The following is a 19,680-nucleotide window of genomic DNA, read 5'->3' on the forward strand; positions in this document are numbered from 1 at the left end:
CGTGCGCGCATTCAAACTTGGAGCAAGTGTGGTGGAACAGTTCGCTTGCAAATGTCCCGGCAGGTGGCAGCTGCCGCAGACCTCCATCCAACCACCATTACGACCACCCCCGTGGACGTGGATCCAGCAGCTGGCCGATGTACCTCACGCACCTGCAGCTTCATCCGCGAAAAGTGGGACGCGAGAAACCATGAGCTCCTCTTTGCCTAAAAGCGAATCCGCAACGTCCCTGCTCAGGGCCACGGGGCTCCAGCGCAGATCCACGCAGTCCGACCACGGCCCACACGGCGGGCGCGGCGGGCTGCGGAACCAGCGCGGTTCGAGAGGAGGAGCCGATGCCGCTCGGATGGAGGAGGCGAGCGCCAGGAGACCCTTGTGCCGGCCCGGCCACGCAGACAAAGGCGCCGAGGACGTGAAGCGCAAAACGCGCACCAAATCCGGCAGGTCCAAGCAGTCCGCGGGGCACGGGGGACGCGGACGGGACGCCAAGGGGCCCCCGGGTGCGAGCAAGGAAGAACGGGACGACGCCGACTTCTTCTTCGAGACCGGCAGGAGGACGGCGAGCGGCTCAGCCTCCAGCCTGAGCTCGGACGCCGCCGCCGCCGGTAGCGCCCCGGTTCCGAGTCGGCCCGCCGCCGGCCGAAGGTCCAAGAGGCTCAGCACCGTTTCGGACTATGATGCAAGCCTGCACCCCATCGTCAAGTCTGTCTTTGGACAGGTAAGCCTGGGCTCATTACAAATATGCAGCAGCACTTTTGGAGGGGATTGCTTTGAATCAATAAAGTAAAAAAAGCAACCAAAAAAATGATAATTGGATCTGAGCATCACAGTGCACATCTGCGTCACGAATTTGCGAGGTTCTGGCCTCAATTATGCATACTGCAGCTATCTTCCCCATTGCACATTTACGCATGTTTTGTTGACTGAATGCTGCCAAGGTTTTTATATATGGTTCGGGATTAATCGTGACATTGTCGGTTTGAATCTCAATTTTCTGGCTCACTCATTCCAAAAAAAAGTGTGTTGGCTTTCCCGATGACATGTTTATTTGTCGATGTTCCCTGTGTTTGGCTTGTGACCAGGGTGTACCTTACCTATCCAACTCCAAAAAATTGAATGATTGCTTTTGGCTGAGTGGTTGATGTTTGTCCCCCAGCTGAGAACTTGCATCTTTGTCTTCAGGGCCGCCATACATCAAACAACACGACCACACTCGACAAAAATCACAGTCGGCACCAAATTGTTGAGCACCTTACATCTTCAACGGTAAAACGGTGTCCCTGTATCGGGTTTTGATTCTCCATGTTCAATATATTCTATTATATACATTTTTTGAACCACAAAAACAAAGCATGATTGTCAAGGAAGTTGCAGATTGCCACAAAGAGACGAAACAGGCGACAACTGGGATTTTTGAAGCCCGTTCAGCATCAGAGACTCTCCATGCTTTGTTTTTTATCCACAGCTATAAATGAAATGAGAAATATAGTTTCGTTGGGTGTTATCGTAAAACACAATATTTTCACATTTGTTGAGTGATGCAATGTGTCGACACGACCACTAGGGCAATTGTTGACGCCAGTTCTTGATGCACTCGTATCAATAATGAATTGAGCACAGGTGCGAGGGGATGCCGGTTGGATGTCGTTTTCGACCGCATTAGTCACGACCTGATACAAAAGTGTACATCGTGTTGAAGTTTGAACGAAAATCATTTATTTGATTTGACCTCAAGGCATGCCATTTGGACTGAAATGACTTTGATTGGGACGAACGCGTGACTGACGGCATATACGCAACCACACATCAACAAGTTCCGTTGAAACCCGAACGAGCGAGATTGCAACTTCAACCATGGCGAGAGCGCATTAAAATATTCCTTCTCCAGCGTATCATTGAAACGGGCCATAACGGGCCTATTTTTGCGATGTGGCGACACTTTTCCACGTCGATTGAAATCGTAGCGAAACTGGTTGACGGTTGGCCGCTCATGACAACGATTCGGCAAACCCTGAACACGTCGAAAAGATCGCATAAATCGACACGTGCCGGGTCTTTGCACCAAACTGTAGATCGCCTCCACATCCTTTTAATGTTGACATCCATGCAGAAAATGAAAGAAAAGTTCAAAGCTGCACTAAAACGAAAGAATATTTTTGGGGGCCGCGACTCCATGCTTGTAAAGGTTTTTGTACTGTATTTCCTTTTTGTTATGATAGGTGAAAATCTGTTGGCTCCTGAATGAGAACAAGTATTTTGGAAAATGCATTTTGTTCCCATTTGATTTTCTCATTTAAAAATAAAAAAAAAAAAAAAATGTCAGAGTTCCGGTAATCAAGTGGAAGTGGAAGAAAAGAAAAAGTGCTCTCCTGCTGCTCCTGATCCCGTGTGGCCAGTTTGAAGTCCTCCAAATGGTCAGAGAAGAATAAAAACAGGCTAAACATGCATTTGGAAAAGTGAGGAAACGAGCAAGGGAGCAACATTTAAAGAGACATCTCACAAAACAGCTGCGGGGACGGGGGGGGGGCGGATATCACTTTGAATTATTAATGCAAGGACTTCATCCCGAATGACATTTCCAAGATACAAACTCAAATGAAATAGTTTGCGCAGAATTTGACTCATCGTAATGATGGTGTCGATCAACGGTGAGCTTTTCGTCGTCATAAAAGCAGAATGTGCGGGAGGTGCGTCTCATCCTCTCTGACCCTCAAACATATGGAATGGAAATTAGGGTGAAAATTAGGAATGAAGCCCCCTCGCCGGCCGTGGCCTTTCTGTCTGATTGCTCTCCAAAATCTGCCCATTTTCTTCCAATCCGTCGCCCTCCACAACGGATGATAAAAAAAAAAAAAAAAGCTGGAGAGGAGACAATTACCTCGGTGCACACTGCGTTCCCGAAATAACTCATCTCTCTCGCTCAATCCAGGCCAGAGCTTCAATCGGTCTCGGAGGTTCGTGCAGCAAAGTTGTCGTCACACGCTGCGCTCACATTTTTTACGTCTTCAATGAAATAGATTTCAGTTGATACCGACCCAAAGCTGTCGACACTCAATGGGCACTTCAACACCTCGTCGTTTGTCCGAGCATTTCTGAAGGAATTGGCTTAAAAATAGCCCAGTTTGGGTTCGTTTGAACTCAGTTGTTGGGTCAAAAAGGGACCAAATATCACCGGAGTCCATTTAATACATTTACTCAATAAGCCAGAAATTTACTTAACATTAGCAATACGGCCCACTTAAAGGTTAATTAGACTCTAAGCGTTGCGGCGATGTTTACGTGAGTACATCCGGGCCAGCGAAGCTTTTTGGAACAGTTTTGGAGCTGTTTGGAAAAACTTCAAAATCGGTGATTCTCATTGTTCATGTGCACAAATGAATGCATATCTGGAATCTACAAATGCATAAAATATGATCAACGTTGATAACTTTGAAGGCTGAATTCTGGATACATCTCGATTGGATATCGTGAGATGTGCAAGTGTACCTAATGTTGTGGCCAGAGAGTCTTGAGATAAGCACCAGGTTCCGAGTTCTGAACTCGCATCGCAAAGGTCCATCTCGTTGACGTTTATTTACTCTCCTGTATATGGGTTGACCCTAATTCTTAATTGCCCAGCCACAAGAGTGAAAAGGAGAAAATTGCCTGCACGCAAACAAACGTCCAGAGTCCAAGAGTGGACATGGCAGGGCTATGCTACGCAAGAAACTTTCTTTTTGTAAAATCATTTCTTACATAACAGGAAGATCTGCATACATACGAGGCCAACAGAGCAGCCAGTGGAGGAAGCTAAAAATAGACCATCAAGACCTGAATTTGAAAGACTGGAGGCGGCGCACAGTTTTTTGTTTGTGCTCTCTGCGCTGAAAAGGAAAAAAAGAACCCTTCATGAGGCGCTCATTTTAATTCTTGCTCAGTTAACATTTTTAGTCTTGGACACGAATGCATTTCCCTCCCCAAAAATTTGACCGCCGTCATACATCACGTTATTTTTCTTGATTATTTTGGACTAGGAGAAATACACTGGTGATCAGAAGTGAATATGAAAAATGAAATGAATAAATGAATGCTACTAATAATACTATAAAAATACAACCAACAGGAATAACAAATATTTTCCAGTGAAGCCATGACAAAAATCCCATGAATGCAGTAAAATGCACAAAATAAAATTAGGAATAAATTAAAAGTTGAACAAAATAAAATTCAATTCATAATGAAATTAATTGGACATTTGGTTGAGAAAAAGAAAATGCAAAATAATAATGATAATAATAATAATAATACATTAAATTTGAAAGCGGATTTCAATGACACCTTACATCAATAAACAGTTGAAAACAGTATTACTGTGTACAGAAGATTTTGTTACATTTTCTTTGATTCAGAACAATAGTAAAAAATAAAAATAACGTAATGCAGCTACAGTGAATAGGAGATCTTAAAATTGTGTGTTGCGGAGGTCAGGTGGCAGCGAGTTCCAAAGCAAAAAAAAAGAAAAACTACAGTTAACAATGAAAATATGAATAAAACGGTCGGTAATATATAAACAGAATAGACACTATATGAAAGTGACTGTTGAAGCTGTTTTTCATTTTAACCAGCAGAGGGCGCAAGTTGCATTTGGACTCTCTCTGCCACGTTTCCTCCAGACATGAATCCGCTGTGCGTGAGAGGACAAACCATGCAAGGAAAAAAGGTGACAAGGACAGAAGCAAATAGTTGACTTTGTGGAGTTTGGATCATACTTGTGAAAAACATCAACACTCAGTTGTTTGCTGTGTCACGACAACGCTGACGAAGAGAAAAACAGCTCCTCACTTGCTTGCAAGTGTCGCTTTCACTCAAGCTGATTCCTCCTGTCACCTGTTGCCCATTTGTCCCTTTTTATTTTATTTTTTTTTTCAAAATCTGTCTCCATCCTCCATACTTGCTCTTGCAGTCACACTGACCTTGACGACTCCTTCCAGAAGCTGGACAGCAGAGCTTCTCTACGTGTGTGCTACAAGTACCACGAGAGTTACGTGGGCTCCCCCTACTGGTACACAAAAGAATAACTGAATTAAATACTCCTGATATTTACATTTAAAACATGATATCAATCAAACAGAATGATGCTTATAGCCATGTAGTCTTAAAAAAGAATAGGCACCTCATAGCGGTTGATGCTCGGGCCTTAATAATAATACCAAAAAAAATGGGAGTAGCATATGCAAAAAATGCATGAGCTTGTACTTGTACCCCTGTAAAAACAGTTGGGTCGAAATGGGATCAACCCAATTTTTAGGGTGGAAAGTTTTGATTGTACAAAACATTGTCAAGTTTAACTTTAAATTTGTAATAAATAGAAATTATGAGATCAAATGCGACTTAATTCAGGATATCATAATTAATTTCATTTTGTTTTATTCATCCACTTCTTGGCTTAAATGGATAACAATAAAACCCCTTTTGACCCAAATTGGGTCATTTTTGAGCTGGCTGTTTTTAGAGTGCACTAACTATAATTCATTGGCTGGCCACAATGGATTAACCCAACAGCAAGGTCACATTTGTTTGAAAAGTCAACTTTGTGAAATATGATCTCGACCCAAAAGGTTGCCACAACTTCAAGCATGCATATGGTTACCCAAATAACCCATTTTGAGGTTTTCTTTTTTTTTTTTAACCAGCAGTTTGGAGGGGGGACATGTATACTTTTACTGCCTCGTTTTGTGATGAACACTCGGGCCTACTACGTTACTGTATTCTAATGTTGCCCCTATGGTGTTGCTTGGGGAGCTAAGTATTTTTTTTCGAGGTGCTACCAATATCGGATGCACTGAATGGTGAAATGTTTTTTGTGTGTGTGGAGATGATGCCGGGAAAGGGGCGAGCTTCAGCGCAGCATATGCCTCCAGTATGTCTCGAGTGTGAGCGCTATTTTTAGAGCCTCGTGGATATTTTGGTATCCAGCCTCGGCAGAAAAAAACTCACTTGGCGTAAATCCTCCCTTTTTTTTTTTTTGCACATGAGGATGAAGCTGCGAAACGGATGCACCCGCTTGCACATGATTATGAATGATGCAAAATATTTATGCAGGGTCTGGAAGGTCTAGAATGAAACGCATGAGGACAATTGGGCTGGGGGGGGGGGTGGATTGTGTACTGGACATGTCATGTAAAGTGGGTGGGCGCCCGGCCTGGAAATGGACCGGCCAGTCGGGAAACTCACAAACTTCCCGATGGCCACCACACTCGTGTTGTTGGGACATCCCATCCGGTCTCCCTTCTTAAGGATTATTTTAAAAATTTGATAAAAATTTCAAAGATAAAAATGTACTATTCTAATTTCGTAATTTTTTTGTGTTATTGACTTATTTAATGAAATAAATTGGATTGAATGTCATCTCATTTATGAAATTGTATTTTAATTGCAACCATTTTAAACTCAATTGTAATTCTATTAAATACGATGAATCTGACTTAAACGACATAAAAGATTTTTGAAAAAAAAATATATATATTCTTCTGAACGCGTTGATACAGAGTCATGTAAATGAGAGTGAGACAAGGATGTGAAAGGGAGGGAGTCATGGAATCGGAGGCGCACACGCACACGCACACGCACTCTCCTGCGTGACTTGATTGGAGCTGACGGTTCGTGTGTGTGACGTCCAATGTATTCTGAAGTTCACAATGAGCCTGCGGTGCGAGGCTGCGTGAATCATCCAGTGAACAACACACGCGCACACGCGCACACCCCCCACACACACACAGAAAACATTTTTTTGTTCTAAAAAAATACAACACTCAACCGTATTTTCCAATACACAGAACATATAGGAATGACATACAGTTATTGAATCGAAGAATTAAACCACTTGCGTATCATGATTTGATGCTTCGGGGCCCACGAACGCCTTGTTCGGCCGGAAGAAGCAAAATCGATCCATGAGAAGGAAGACTTTCAACAACTAACGGCGTCGTTTTCCGCCTATCGTCTGTTTACATGTGTTACTGCACCACTGATGTTCAAATATCTGTTGCTTAAATGTTTGCCACAGCATCAATGCTCGTTTCGTTCGCTCGGCGATGGCGTTTTGCATTGTCTGCTTTAGTTTTAAGGGAACACGCTTTGGTCGGTTATGTAGTTTGGTTACTTCTCTCAGTTTTAGGTTTAGTCTTGCATTTTACTTCAACTGTACCACTTTAGTGTAAATATGTTGACTTTGGAGGCAGCTGTGGATTTGCAATCAAACTGCGAATATTCGCAGTGAAGATATTAAGTCATGTATTCATCCTGCTGGTTAAGCCAAAGTGCAGTCTCAGCAAAAAGCAAGCTTCAAAAAGCCCGTCATGCCGTTTGCCATCATTCCGCTTCAATAACCGGATGGTGGTGGTGGGGGGGGGTTGGTTAGGTTGGCGTGAGTTCCTCACAGTCAAGAAGCTCTGAGTTCAAATTTCGGCTTGGCTCTTCCTGGATGCCGTTGACGTGGTCTCCCCGTGCTTGTGTTGTTTTTCGCCGGGTAATGCGGGTTTCTTGCATGTTCCCAAAGCGTGCTAGTTGGGCTCATTGAAAATGTGAATCGTTGTTTATTTGCACGTTGCGATTGACAGCTCAGCTCACTATCAAGTCAGCTGAAAGAAGCTTCAACGCTACTCATCAATGCATGGACGTTTCAAATGCGGCATTTGAAATTGACTGCGCCACATGTTTGGCAATATTCAGTTTATACAGAAGCACATGGAACAATTTAGCCATCCAGCCATCCGCACATCTCACACTTTTGCTTGTTGTTTTAGTCAAATACGATGGCCAATCAATGTGTGTGTGACAGAGAGTGAGGCTGAATGCTTCATGCCAATTTATGGGAAAAATAGGAATAAATCCAATTTTTATTTTGTATGCGTGTTTGCATTTAGAGCAGCCTCGTGTCCCTTTTTGTGCATGTTTTGGTCGAAATCCAAGCCCTTCGAGCCTAAAATGACTTTGTGAAATGTGTGTGTGATTGCATGTGGATGGATGGATGCTGGGGCTATAAAGTGGGGAGAAGGAGAGTGATTTATTTTTAGATTGAGAGCCTCACATGAGGGGTGTGTGTGTGTGTGTTGCGTTTGTAGGTATCCATGTGCTTTGGATTAGCCTCTGCGGCGTCTTGCTCCAGGGAAGGTAATATGCTTGTCCGAAAGAACCTCTTGTGTGGAATTTGCATAGATTTGGAACGCGTGGAGGAGAGCGAGAGAGGGAGAGAGAGAGCGGAAGGTAGAGACAACGTGAGTGAGCGAGGGAAAGGAGAGAGGCGAGAGGGGAGGGTTGCAAAGACCGTCGGAGAGAGGATGGAATGATTAAGGCATCTTTTCCACTCTCGCCGCTCGCACCTCCTCGCTCGTCCTCGTGTTCTTCCGATCCGTCGTTTGTTCTCCTTTGTCTCAGTTGCGTTCCGCTCTCCTCCCGATGCAGAACCCCCCACCCGGCCCCACCCCGCTCTCATCCCTTTCCTCTCCGCTTCTCCCCAAATGTCCTCTCGTGTCAGTCAATGAGCCAGTGAAACCTTCTTCCCCTTTTCCAATCACTTCCCATTCCACTGCATGCCAGGAGATGCACGCGGACACTCATGCACACGCCATCGTCACACACACTTAGGGGGAAAACATAAGGCGAGACCACCGCGTTTGGGGTTTTCCTTTTTTTTTTTTTGCAATGGGCAACTCTGTAAAGTCACTCAAAATTTTCACCAAGAAGGTAAGCTCTTCTCTCTTGGCTGTGGTCCCCGCATGTTTGCTCCTCCCAAACTTGCTTCCAGCTGCCCTTTAGGCCACCCGACTGGACCTGAACGGACTTTGGACTTTGACTTTCCATCCATGTCGTGTTTGAATGGAAGGGAATAGGAGTAGTAGTCGGATGCACTTTGTGTAGTTTCATTGTTGCATGTCGTGTTTTCAGGAGTAAAAATAGATTGCCGAGAGTTTGTCACCGCTACACGAGGCCAAGCGGTGGATCAACTTTAGTCGCGTCAATTCAAGACAATCCAGCCCCGCCTCATTATAATGGGAATGAAATATTATCTGTTACAAAAGGGGAAAAAATGTTTCGAGTCATAAGAAGTGAACCCGTTACCCCATGTTTTGTTGTGGGTCAAATTGACCCATTTAAAAGTGAAAAGATGTCATGGAATGAAATGGTCAAAAATAAAAGTAAATATTTTAAAAAAATTCAGCAGTCATACAAGTGTGAAAAGAAGTTAAGCTGTTATCCGTCCTATTTGTTTGCGGGTCAAATTGACCCGCTTAAATGTTTCATTGAATACTTGTACCCAAGTTTAACCCTCTTATGTAAAGAGTCAAACATTTGAAAGTAAATCAACTAAATTAATATGACCCATCATACAAGATTCAAAAGATTTCACCTGTTAACCCTCCATTATGTCAAACTGATCCATTATAAAGAAGAAAAATAATAATCCAAATTTATGAAATAATAACAAAACCAACCAAAATTAAGGAACATTTCAACTGTCAAAAAAAAATAAAAATAAGAATTTAACCAACTACCATCGTGTTTTGTTGCCGGTCAAACTGACACAAAAGTGCAATAGTTTTAAATTGAGGTCAAATTGGTGAATGAATGAATGCTAAATGATTTAACAAATATATACTGCATCAACAAGACGCAGTATAAATGCTGAGCAATGAAATTAGCAATGAGATGAATTAAACAATTTGTATTTGTATTTCTTCCACGGTTAAAAACAATCCACAAGAAAGGTTTTCTGCTCATGCTAAATGCTACAAATGAGGCTAGCATGTTAGCATCATGTTAGCATGGCGCTCACTGCTGTTTTTCTGTACCAGAGTTGAAATTGGGTTTGAATGGCGCTCCAGATTTTGCCGTATTGCAGCCAAGTGCCGGCTAATACTTTTCTGTATCGCCATAATTTCCATTTTCTTTTTTGTCTGGTTTTCTTCTCATCGTCTTTGCCATCACGAGGACACTTAAAGGGGGGCAATGACAAAAAGTAATTTTAATCCCATTTTTATCTCACTATTAAAGACGAATATTATCTTCAAATGTTGAGCTTCCACTGTCCAGTTTTTCAATAAATTGAGAACATGTAATCGTACTTGATGGCGCATATTTTGTATTTGTTGCAAAACCTTAAATTGGCCGCTCGCTCCATCCGTACCAGCAGCAGCTGCACATTGTTGACATTAAAAAGAATTACAACCGAAGCCATCCGAGCACGCTGCTAGACGACTTCTTGCTCGACTTGGCCTGACTTTTTGCATCCCCCCCCCCCTTTATGCGTGTTATGTAACTGTCCGCGCGTGGCTCGGTAGTCATTTTGTGGCACGATGTCTCCTCCACAAACAGCCCTGCGCCATGCATCACTTGCTCAGATTAGCCGGTGGGCATCGAACCCTCGTGCAGAAATGCACAAAGTGGCTGACATGTGACCAGATGGAGCGTTGAAGGTTATTTGGAGTGCAGGACAGGATGTTTGGCGAATGTGCTCTGCTGACGTAAAGATGCAGGCGGCGATCTTTTGGTCATTCGCTCACACTATCTGAAGACGTGATCAGTGATGTCACATTCTATTTTCAGTCTTTTTCGATTCACCGCTAACAAGGAAGCGGTCGCTTTTAATGAACCTGTAGCTTGCTCCGTAATTGGGTCGACTTTGCACGAGAGCCTCGTTCACCCCTCGGGTGGAAGAGCTTCATTGGTGATTAGGAATAAATGGATGGCTCCGCTGGAACGGCCTGAAAAATGTGCTTGAGGTTCAGGTGCGTCTTTTGGGTCAAGGTTGACACACTGTTTGTTGTTCTATTCCAATTTTGGATTTTTTTTATATTCTTGGTGCACGATCATCTTTCCATGAGATTTTCACATTGTTTCATATTTAAGAAGCATTTGAGGAACGTTATGTCGTCTTCCTTTTTAAAGGTCGAAGAGACATGAGTGATACAGTCGAAAAAACAAAACTAAACAATGAGCTGTCGAGACGATGTTGCTTTGTGACATCTCACGCGTGGCTTTTCAAGCTGAAAATGCAGTTCCTGTATTGAATTTGTGATGAAAATGTACGCTGTACATCTATATCCCTCTAATCTCGTTGCACACTTGAGTACAATGACAATAAAGGGATTTCTATTCTATTCTATTCTATACCATTGACAGTGTTATCTATCGATTTAAAAAAAAAAGAAAAAGAAACATTGGGAGTTGCAGCACACTTTCTAAGGAAGTAGAGCAGCAACTAATACAGGATTGACAATTAAAAAAAAGAATTACTTTATTTTATATTAATATATGACACATATAGGTGTAAAATATTAGATTTTCATTTACGCTGAAAACAAGTCGATCCGTTATGGTCAGTGAAAAACATCAACAATCTTGTAATCTTAGTTACGTTTTTCAATAAAATGATCAGTCAAGTAAATGAGTAACTTTTAAAATCAAGTCATCGGAAAATTTTCAAGGTAACTGCTGACAAGCTTCCTCCTAAAAAAACGAAGCATTGCAGCTATTTTAAAATTTTTTTTTACAAAACAGACCACCTCAAATACGTACACATCCCAACGGTTTTCACTCCTATAAATTTACAGCCTTTCACTCTTTAGGTGACATAATGCTGCCAAGTGGACTTAGAATCGGACATTTGAAGTGTCCAAAGAGATTTGCTCTCAAGCTGTTTGGAACACTTGAGATGGGTCGATAAAAATGATCGCTTGGGTGGACTGGCAAGGCCTTGCCACACCAAATGAGGACGGCGTCCATTGAGTAGTTTCTGCTTTCTGTTTCTGCTGAGACGTCGGAGGGAGGAGTGCAAGACTGAAAAAGTTTTGCAAAGGCTGTCATAGGCAATTTGGCATCTGTGACGTTTGTCGCCTTTGGAAGACAAAAGTCAAGTTAAAAACACATCAGACGGTATAAAACCTCCTCTGCTTCCCTTCCCCGAGGTTCATGTTCCATAACGACTGACTCCAGAGCGTCAAATGACTGACAGACGTGCTCTCCAACCTCATCCCTCCCCCCCCGCGTCCACTCCATGCCGCCTCAAATGGACTCCACCATCTTTTTATACAACCCTGCTCCTCCATACCCTAACGCCGGACCGATTCCGCTCCAGGACCAGAAGAAGAACTACAAAGCGGTGCAGTCCTGTGAGGAGGGGGGCTCAGGGGGGGGCTATCTGGAGCCGCTAGTGGCGCTGGCACAGAACGGCACCAACATGCACAACGTGCTGGGCCCCGCGTGCATCTTTCTACGCAAGGGCTTCGCCGAGAGCCGGCAGGCTGTACGTAAGTCCAGAAACGTGCACGTGCATGCTTGCTGAGAGATGACATAAAATACGCACCTCACCGTCACGTCAGTACGACCTAAAGGAAAGTTGTCGTCAGAATGATAGCTAGTCTCAGGAAGTGACTTTGATTTTGGAATTATTTGAATGAACACTTAGATTAGAAGATTGACGTTTCATTAGTACCATTTTTCCATTTAAAACAATAGCACAAATGATAAGAATCTTAACTCATTCAGTGCCATTGACGGGTATAGAAGTCAAAATGGCACTGAACGAGTTCATGGGCCCGCTTCCCAATCATTATTAATATGACTAGAGAGAGAGGGAAAAATGAAACGTAAAAAAAATCAATCAGAGATGACATTACGACCACTCAAGTGTGCTGCCGGACTGACTGACACGCAATTCCGTCCAATGACAGAAAAGCTGCACATTTAGTTTGGGCGGCAAGTCAGGTGGCGGCTTAAACAGAAAGGCAAGCCGCCCAGAGTGGATGAACGATTGAATGTCTGGAAAATCCTGACAGTACTCTGAGAATAGATTGAAATATGGTCTTGAAATTGTCCCGGTGGCCATCCAAGCCACTCGGGGAGCATCAGAGACAATTTGGGCTCAGTGCTTGCAAGGTCACCTCAAGGACATTATGAAGTCATTGCCTGTGTTTTGTCTCATGTGGGGTGGAGGATGCTTTTTTTGTGGGTTGAATGTGCTCTCACTGCTTTGAAATTGAGACCAAATGTGACATTTTTTTTTTACCAGAGCTTGAGGGCCACACGGGCGGAGCAATGACACCTAAAAATTGTTTATGACGTCGTGAAAGTGTTGCCTCTTGTATGACAATGTCAACGGCGAGAAATGCAGCTTGCATGGGGACTATTTGACTTGATGGCATCTGGCGTCAGCCTTTTTTTCTTCTTCTTCAACAAATCAAATCAGTCAGGGGAGGCGAGCGTGACTGCGCTGAGGAACTGCGAGATGGCTGTTCCTTTTTGGAAGGCACACAGTCGCGTGGCCGCACTTGTCACGAGTACTCGTCCACTAGCATGCCACACAGAGTGTCAAGTTCACAGAATGAAAGTCATCGACGCCGGGTCATTTTCACTCATGAAAGCAGCACTTCATACACTGGACTGTGAGGCCGGCGCATGGACGACACCAAATGCAAACATCGCAACTTTGCTGAGCAATCAAGTATTTGCCGCTTATCAGACGCTAACGCTAATCTGTGCGTCCAACCAAGCGCAACGCAGCTTTGCTTACCTTGTGGCTTGCACATGATGGCAAGGAATCCGCGATGAGGAATGTGAGATTTTTTTGCATGACAACGCCTTAGCATGAGAGTTCTTACAGCTGGCGTCGTCACTTGAAAGAGTCTTTGAATCTTGAGCTCGCCTCGCCGCTCATGCCATGGGCGGAGGAACTGCTCTTTGGTGATTATGTAAACTAGCTGAATTGTCAAGACCTATTTTAGTTCCCTGAATTTTGCAATTTTCGTTTAGAATTTTACGGCAGCAGCTGATCTCACACATAATCCCTTCCTCTGGTCCGGAAGACTCACCACCCGTCCGCATATGTAGCGTATCAATCCGTTTGCTCCTCACGCCGCCGTGCTGTGATCTGGCGCAGTTTGTATGCTAACCGCAATGGCGGGCTTTTAAACTCCGCCCCCCTCATGTGACTTCTTACAGGACAGAGAGCTGCGTCCGGAAGAAATGGATGGTAAGCGACAGCGACACAAATCAAATGAAATCTGCTTTCAATGTAATCATGAGCCTCCAACGTGCTCCCAGAGCTGCGTGAGGCGTTCAAGGAGTTCGACAAGGACAAAGACGGCTTCATCGGCTGCAAAGACTTGGGCAACTGCATGAGGACGATGGGCTACATGCCCACCGAGATGGAGCTGATTGAACTCAGCCAGCAGATCAACATGAATCGTAGGTGAACTTGTCCTTCGGGAGATCTTCATCAAATTTGAGGATCCCCTCAAAACAAAAGTTAAACACAACCGCCATGTGTATATGATCATTGTTTCCTTTTAATACGGCAACCTCATTTACCCTTCATTTAAAATATTACTTAATGTTTAAGAAATCATTTCAAACCCCCCAAAAAACAATGGCCAATTTGGACTCAGCAAGTTCTCAGTTTACTTGCTTCTGGGATTAAATAATTTAGTAAAAATGTGTTGACACATCTAATTGTAACTGAAAGTTTGGAAAAGTAAAGTTAAATACAACAGAACTGTACGCATACACTGAAGTAAAAAAAAAAAAACAGTTGAAAGGGAAATCGTGTTTTGTCCCTAACAGTGGGCGGGCATGTCGACTTTGAAGATTTTGTGGAGCTCATGGGACCCAAACTTCTGGCTGAGACCGCCGACATGATCGGCGTGAAGGAGCTGCGAGACGCGTTCAAGGAGGTGGAGACATTTCAATTATCATCCATCCACCGATTGCCCTCACTTCTTCCTCTCCTGCTTTTTATCCCCTCATTCCAATTGCATACTTTTTAAGGGAATTGACAAAGATTAATTCCATTCCTTGTCGTTTTCAGTTCGACACCAATGGCGACGGTCAGATCAGCACCGCAGAACTCAGAGAAGCCATGAAAAAGCTTTTAGGACAACAGGTACGAGGCAATCTTTGGCCATTTCATTAGGTACGCCTGCACGGTTGCCCAGGAACGTGTCCAGAACGTTAGAAAAGTCCCCATGCGCCCAAACAATTGTTGCAAGACGCTGTCGATCCAAACTGAGCTGGACTTTTTCAGGTCGGTCACCGAGATCTGGAGGACATTTTACGAGACATAGACCTCAACGGAGATGGACATGTGGATTTTGAAGGTATAAAATCACGTTATCTGCGTCTGTGATATTCATTTGAATTTTTCATGTGTGACTTTTACTTTGGAACCAAATGACTGAAATCAAAAACATTTTCCAGCCTATTTTAATTGGATGAGAAGCACCTTTTGTGTGTCTATGCGACGTCTTTACAGAAATGTCGCTCCTCTCCTCGTGGCTCACATTTAAAGCACGAACCATCCGCGGGGATGAACGGTGCCACTGTGTCTGTCAGATTATCTCCATGGGGATTATGTCACCTCGAAGATTACTCCCAAACACACACAGAGGAAGAGAGAGAAGGATGCATATTTGATGTTGCGGCATGAGCATATCAGAAAGCGCTGCGTTCCGTTTTTTGATGAGTAAACGCGCCAGCGACGGCCTCGTTCATCGGAGACGCGTCGAGATTTTTACATTGCGTCAAAATAGACATTTACTGCCCAAAGCAATTGGAATGCGCCATTTTGTCAAATACTCATTCAATTTGGATGACGATGCAAAATGATTCTGTTCGGTTTCAATACAATACAACTTTATTGATAAGGCGCATTTCACACCAGCTGGCGCTGTAACAAAGAGCTTTCCTTCAATGACGTCAGCGCCCTCGTTCCTTCCTTAGGACCAAACGATAACTAAAGCCTGAATGTCGTAATGGTGACGAATAAAAATGTGACTTTTTTTTTTTTGTCAACAGAGACAGAGAGCCGCCACTATGTTGCTGTCAGCGCTCCTGTTCTCAAATATCTCGCAAAAGAAAGCCACTCGTTGTGGCTTCTCTTTTGTGTTTTGTCGTCCGAAATTCTGGGCAACATTTGATGCAATTCTTGGAAGAGGAGCAATTGGCTAGAGCAGTTTGCTGAGATTCTTCTGATTAGCGGCACTGCAGAGTTGGCACATTTTTAACCTCCCGTGAGGAAATCCTCGCAAACAAATTGTTTGCGGTTACAAAGAGTCGACGAGTAGCTTTGCAAAATGGCTCATCTGCAGGTTGCTCGCGCCGATGCTCTCACATAACGTGTCTCATACGCTCTGTCACAACTAGCAAACTTTGACACGCAGTTTGTTTTAAACGGTAATTTACGGTCGTGATTGGGCCAGCCCACGCAAAGCCAAATCGGCACTTTATTGATGCCTGATGAAATGTATCAAGTTTTTTTTTTCCTTTCTGAAATGAGGGAACAAATTCCCGGGAAAAAAATGAAATGAACAAAATCGCCCTCAAATATTTTTGAAATAATAAATAAACGATGCTTGAGTGCCAATCTGTGAGTCGACTTGTGACTGTGTACGAAATATTGTGGCGGTCATCTCCGTCTCACACTCACTTGTGCTGCTGTGGCTTCATTTGGCAGAATTTGTGCGGATGATGTCCCGATGACTTGACCTTTTTGGAGGGTGGAAAAATCATCAAATCTTCGACGTTGGAGCGAAAGAGCTGACGAGCACAACAAGTCAACACTTGCTTGTACTGAATTCTCTCTCCTGCTCTTTTTTTGAACACAAGTTTGGACTAAAAAGGTTTTGTTTGGTTTTGTTTTTTTTTCATGAAAGGTAAGCACATTTTCTTCTGGAATGGTTGGTGCGAATATGTTTGTTGAGATGATCTATCGATTTAGACGATGTCGTCCTCGGAGACCCTACGAGAGCGTATTAACTCACTAAGCTGCTGGTAAAAACCATGGAGGTTATCTCAGGGTTTTTTTTTTTTCGAAACAGGTTATATGTCCACACCACCAGTGGAATGCTGAAATGCACTATGGGATGTTGCGGGAAGAGAGGATCTCATTGGGGAAGGACCAATGCTGAATGCAGAAGCACAAATACGAAATGGCAATATGGACACGCGTGTGTGTGAGAGTGTGTGTGTGTGTGTGGGGGGGGGGGGTCTTGTCAAAGAGTGTCTTTGTGTTTTTGGTGCATATTCTCGTTTGCCCTCCAGACTGTAAATATTTTCCCATTGCGCTGTCATGGAACATACTTTTTTTTTCTGTAATGAAATGCCATGTAGCAAAGGCAATTTTCTGGACTTAATAACGTTATTGTGAATTCTGTCTTTTTCGTGTGCATTAAGAACTCCTCAAGCAGGTATTCCTGAAGCTAGTTGTACAGTGCATTTACACATCCCTGTTCGGATGCCAGGTTTTTGAAATATTTATAAAAAAAGGCAAGATAAATCATTTCAACGCTTTTTTTTAGAAAGGTGGAGCGAATTATGAACATTTTCAAAGAACAGTCGATGTTAGTATAAAATATAAAATATGTTTTTGGAATGTGGGAAGAGACCCGAGTACCTGGAGAAAATGCACGCGGGTGCGGGGAGAAAATGCTCCCAATTTAACATGAGTAGAGCTACATTCCTAGTGAGAGGAGGGTGTGCACACTTGTGCAACCACATTAATGCACTTGTTTCTTTTTACTACTTCTCTCTAAAAGATTTTTTTTTCTTGAGGTCACATTTCTCGTGGAAAACATGATGAAATGAGTCATCTTTGCATTTGAACAGGGGTGTGTAGACTTTTCTAACCACTGTAGCTACGTATGTACAGCTGATCTGAGGGGCATTTGAAACATTCCATACTGATTCTGAATTAGATTTTTTTGTTTATTTGATATCAATTCTCAAAGGCACAAAATGGAGACGATGTGAATTAAAAAAAAAAAAAAAAAAAACTGTATTATAACATTTTATAACTATAAGGTACTGTTGGTTATGTTTTCTGCATCTCTGAATGCATTTATATTAACGTCAATACCTCAAAATACACCCCCGGACAAAAAAACCCCCTAATAGTCACGGAAATAATTTCAAAATGGACGAGGCACAACTCATTGCTTCTTTAACGGACAATTTTGTCAACGTGTGGAATTTGGACAATCAACCTCATGCGTCAACTGGACCCCATTCACAATCGTCTGAAGTGTTTTCTACATATCAATAAAGGAGCAGAATTTGTTTCTTTATGCACAAAAGCCAAAGAAAGTTGACAACACGATCATTTGACGTGGACTAAAGTGCAACGTATGCAGGCCGTGCAATCCTATCGATAGAAGAGAGAAACTGTTCAATAAACGTGCATGCCAAGTGGAGATGTAAGTTCGAAAGGGAATTGTCATACGTGTCATAACTGTGTGAAAACTATGCATGCCAAAAGCAATTTGTAGCAGATTTTCTGGTTGAATAAAGATTTTTATGACATGGAGAGCTTGACCAGTGTGACTTGTTGACATCTCAAATATACAATTTGAGTTTTATTGTCTATCGATTCAAATTGAGAAATGAAAGCTCATTCAAAACATCTTCCCCTTCTGATATGTCAATTTGACCCCCAAAACAACATTTTCATGTCATCGATAAACACTAAAGCTTAAACGAGCAGAGAAATCATGTCACGTTGTTGAAATTTGACTGCACTTTTGAAACATTCTCCGTTTGATGCCAGCTCAAATCCCGAGGGGAGGCCGATGCCAGATTCAAGTCACCCCAGCGGGAGCCCTCAGCCCAGTGGGCTTGTTGGACACATTGGCCATGTTGCGAGAGAATCCCCGCACTCGCTTTGCCATCTCCACCCCCACCCCACCCTTCAGCTTGAAGGGGCTTTGCGGTGGCTCTCGGGAGGGAACTTTGGGACTGTCATCTGTGATGTTGACACTCCAGGGAGGGAGGAGAGCATCTGGATTTTGAAGACGTGATATTGAGATAACAAGCCAAGCAAAGAAGCCTTCTTGTTTTGATGCAAAATTGTCGTGCTTTGCTATCTATATCCATTTTTTTTTTTTTTTTTTTTTTGGGGGGGGCGGGGAATCATTATGGGTCCTGAGTGTTCCGAGCAGATCGGGGAGAAAAAAAATCACTTCTAACACACGCCAACCCTCGGGATATATTTTTTAAGAGACATTCGACAGGCTTTTGCTGACTTTGGAAGGGAAGAAAAATGCTCAACCGCGGTCTGACTGTTGGTTGTGTGTTGCCCACTTTAGTTGAGGGTCAGCTTTGAGACTGGAGATGTGAATAAAATAAACGACGCAGGTTTTTCACATTTTCCAAACAGATGCAATATTGAACCTGCAATGACTTTGCTCTGACAATTGAATTGAAATGATTCAACGAGACACAGTCAGAACACGTGCCACAAATCAGAGGTTGACATCTACTGGCCGTAAGGGAGAACTGCAACATGATCTACTTGGTTTCAGTCACTTTCTACAATGGGCTCTTATTTGATGCTGCTGAGTCAGAACTTTTAAAATGAAGGTCATAACTAATGTCATAGAAAAATGTCCTCCCTCATTCCAAAAACACGCCTAAATGTCCACGGACGTGAATGTTGAGCGTGAATGCTTCTTCTTCTTTATCTGACCTGTGATTGGTTGGCGACCAGTCCAGGGTTTAACGTGCCTCTTGCCCAAATTTATCTCCAGCTCAACACAACCCTGCACAGAAGGAGAGCAGCAGAACATGGATCGATGGAGGCTGAGGAGGATCTGTCACGCAGTAGCGGCACAGTAGAATCATAAAATGAACATTTTGGATTGATCCAAAAATTTA

The 19,680-nt window shown here is 43.2% G+C and overlaps 1 protein-coding gene across 1 annotated transcript; it reads left to right on the plus strand.

The window, feature by feature from the left end:
* The first annotated feature begins 8 nt into the window (after positions 1-8).
* LOC148318749 (calcium-binding protein 1-like) lies at positions 9-18,334 on the plus strand. Its single transcript, XM_088281898.1, has 7 exons — positions 9-718; positions 13,978-14,008; positions 14,080-14,223; positions 14,599-14,708; positions 14,843-14,917; positions 15,059-15,131; positions 16,487-18,334. The coding sequence occupies exons 1-7, from the start codon at positions 191-193 to the stop codon at positions 16,510-16,512; spliced, it is 987 nt and encodes a 328-aa protein (XP_088138024.1). The 5' UTR covers positions 9-190; the 3' UTR covers positions 16,513-18,334.
* The last annotated feature ends 1,346 nt before the right edge of the window (positions 18,335-19,680 follow it).

The sequence above is a fragment of the Idiotropiscis lumnitzeri genome, chromosome 18, assembly GCF_059441095.1.
Source record: "Idiotropiscis lumnitzeri isolate Australia: NSW breed Sydney's pygmy pipehorse chromosome 18, RoL_Ilum_1.0, whole genome shotgun sequence".
NCBI lineage: Eukaryota > Metazoa > Chordata > Actinopteri > Syngnathiformes > Syngnathidae > Idiotropiscis > Idiotropiscis lumnitzeri.

Coding starts and splice junctions, on each gene's coding strand:
- LOC148318749 (XM_088281898.1), top strand. CDS start 191: ATGAGCTCCTCTTTGCCTAAAAGCGAATCCGCAACGTCCCTGCTCAGG. Junction 719..13,977: donor TCAAGTCTGTCTTTGGACAG/GTAAGCCTGGGC, acceptor GACTTCTTACAG/GACAGAGAGCTGCGTCCGGA. Junction 14,224..14,598: donor CCAGCAGATCAACATGAATC/GTAGGTGAACTT, acceptor TGTCCCTAACAG/TGGGCGGGCATGTCGACTTT.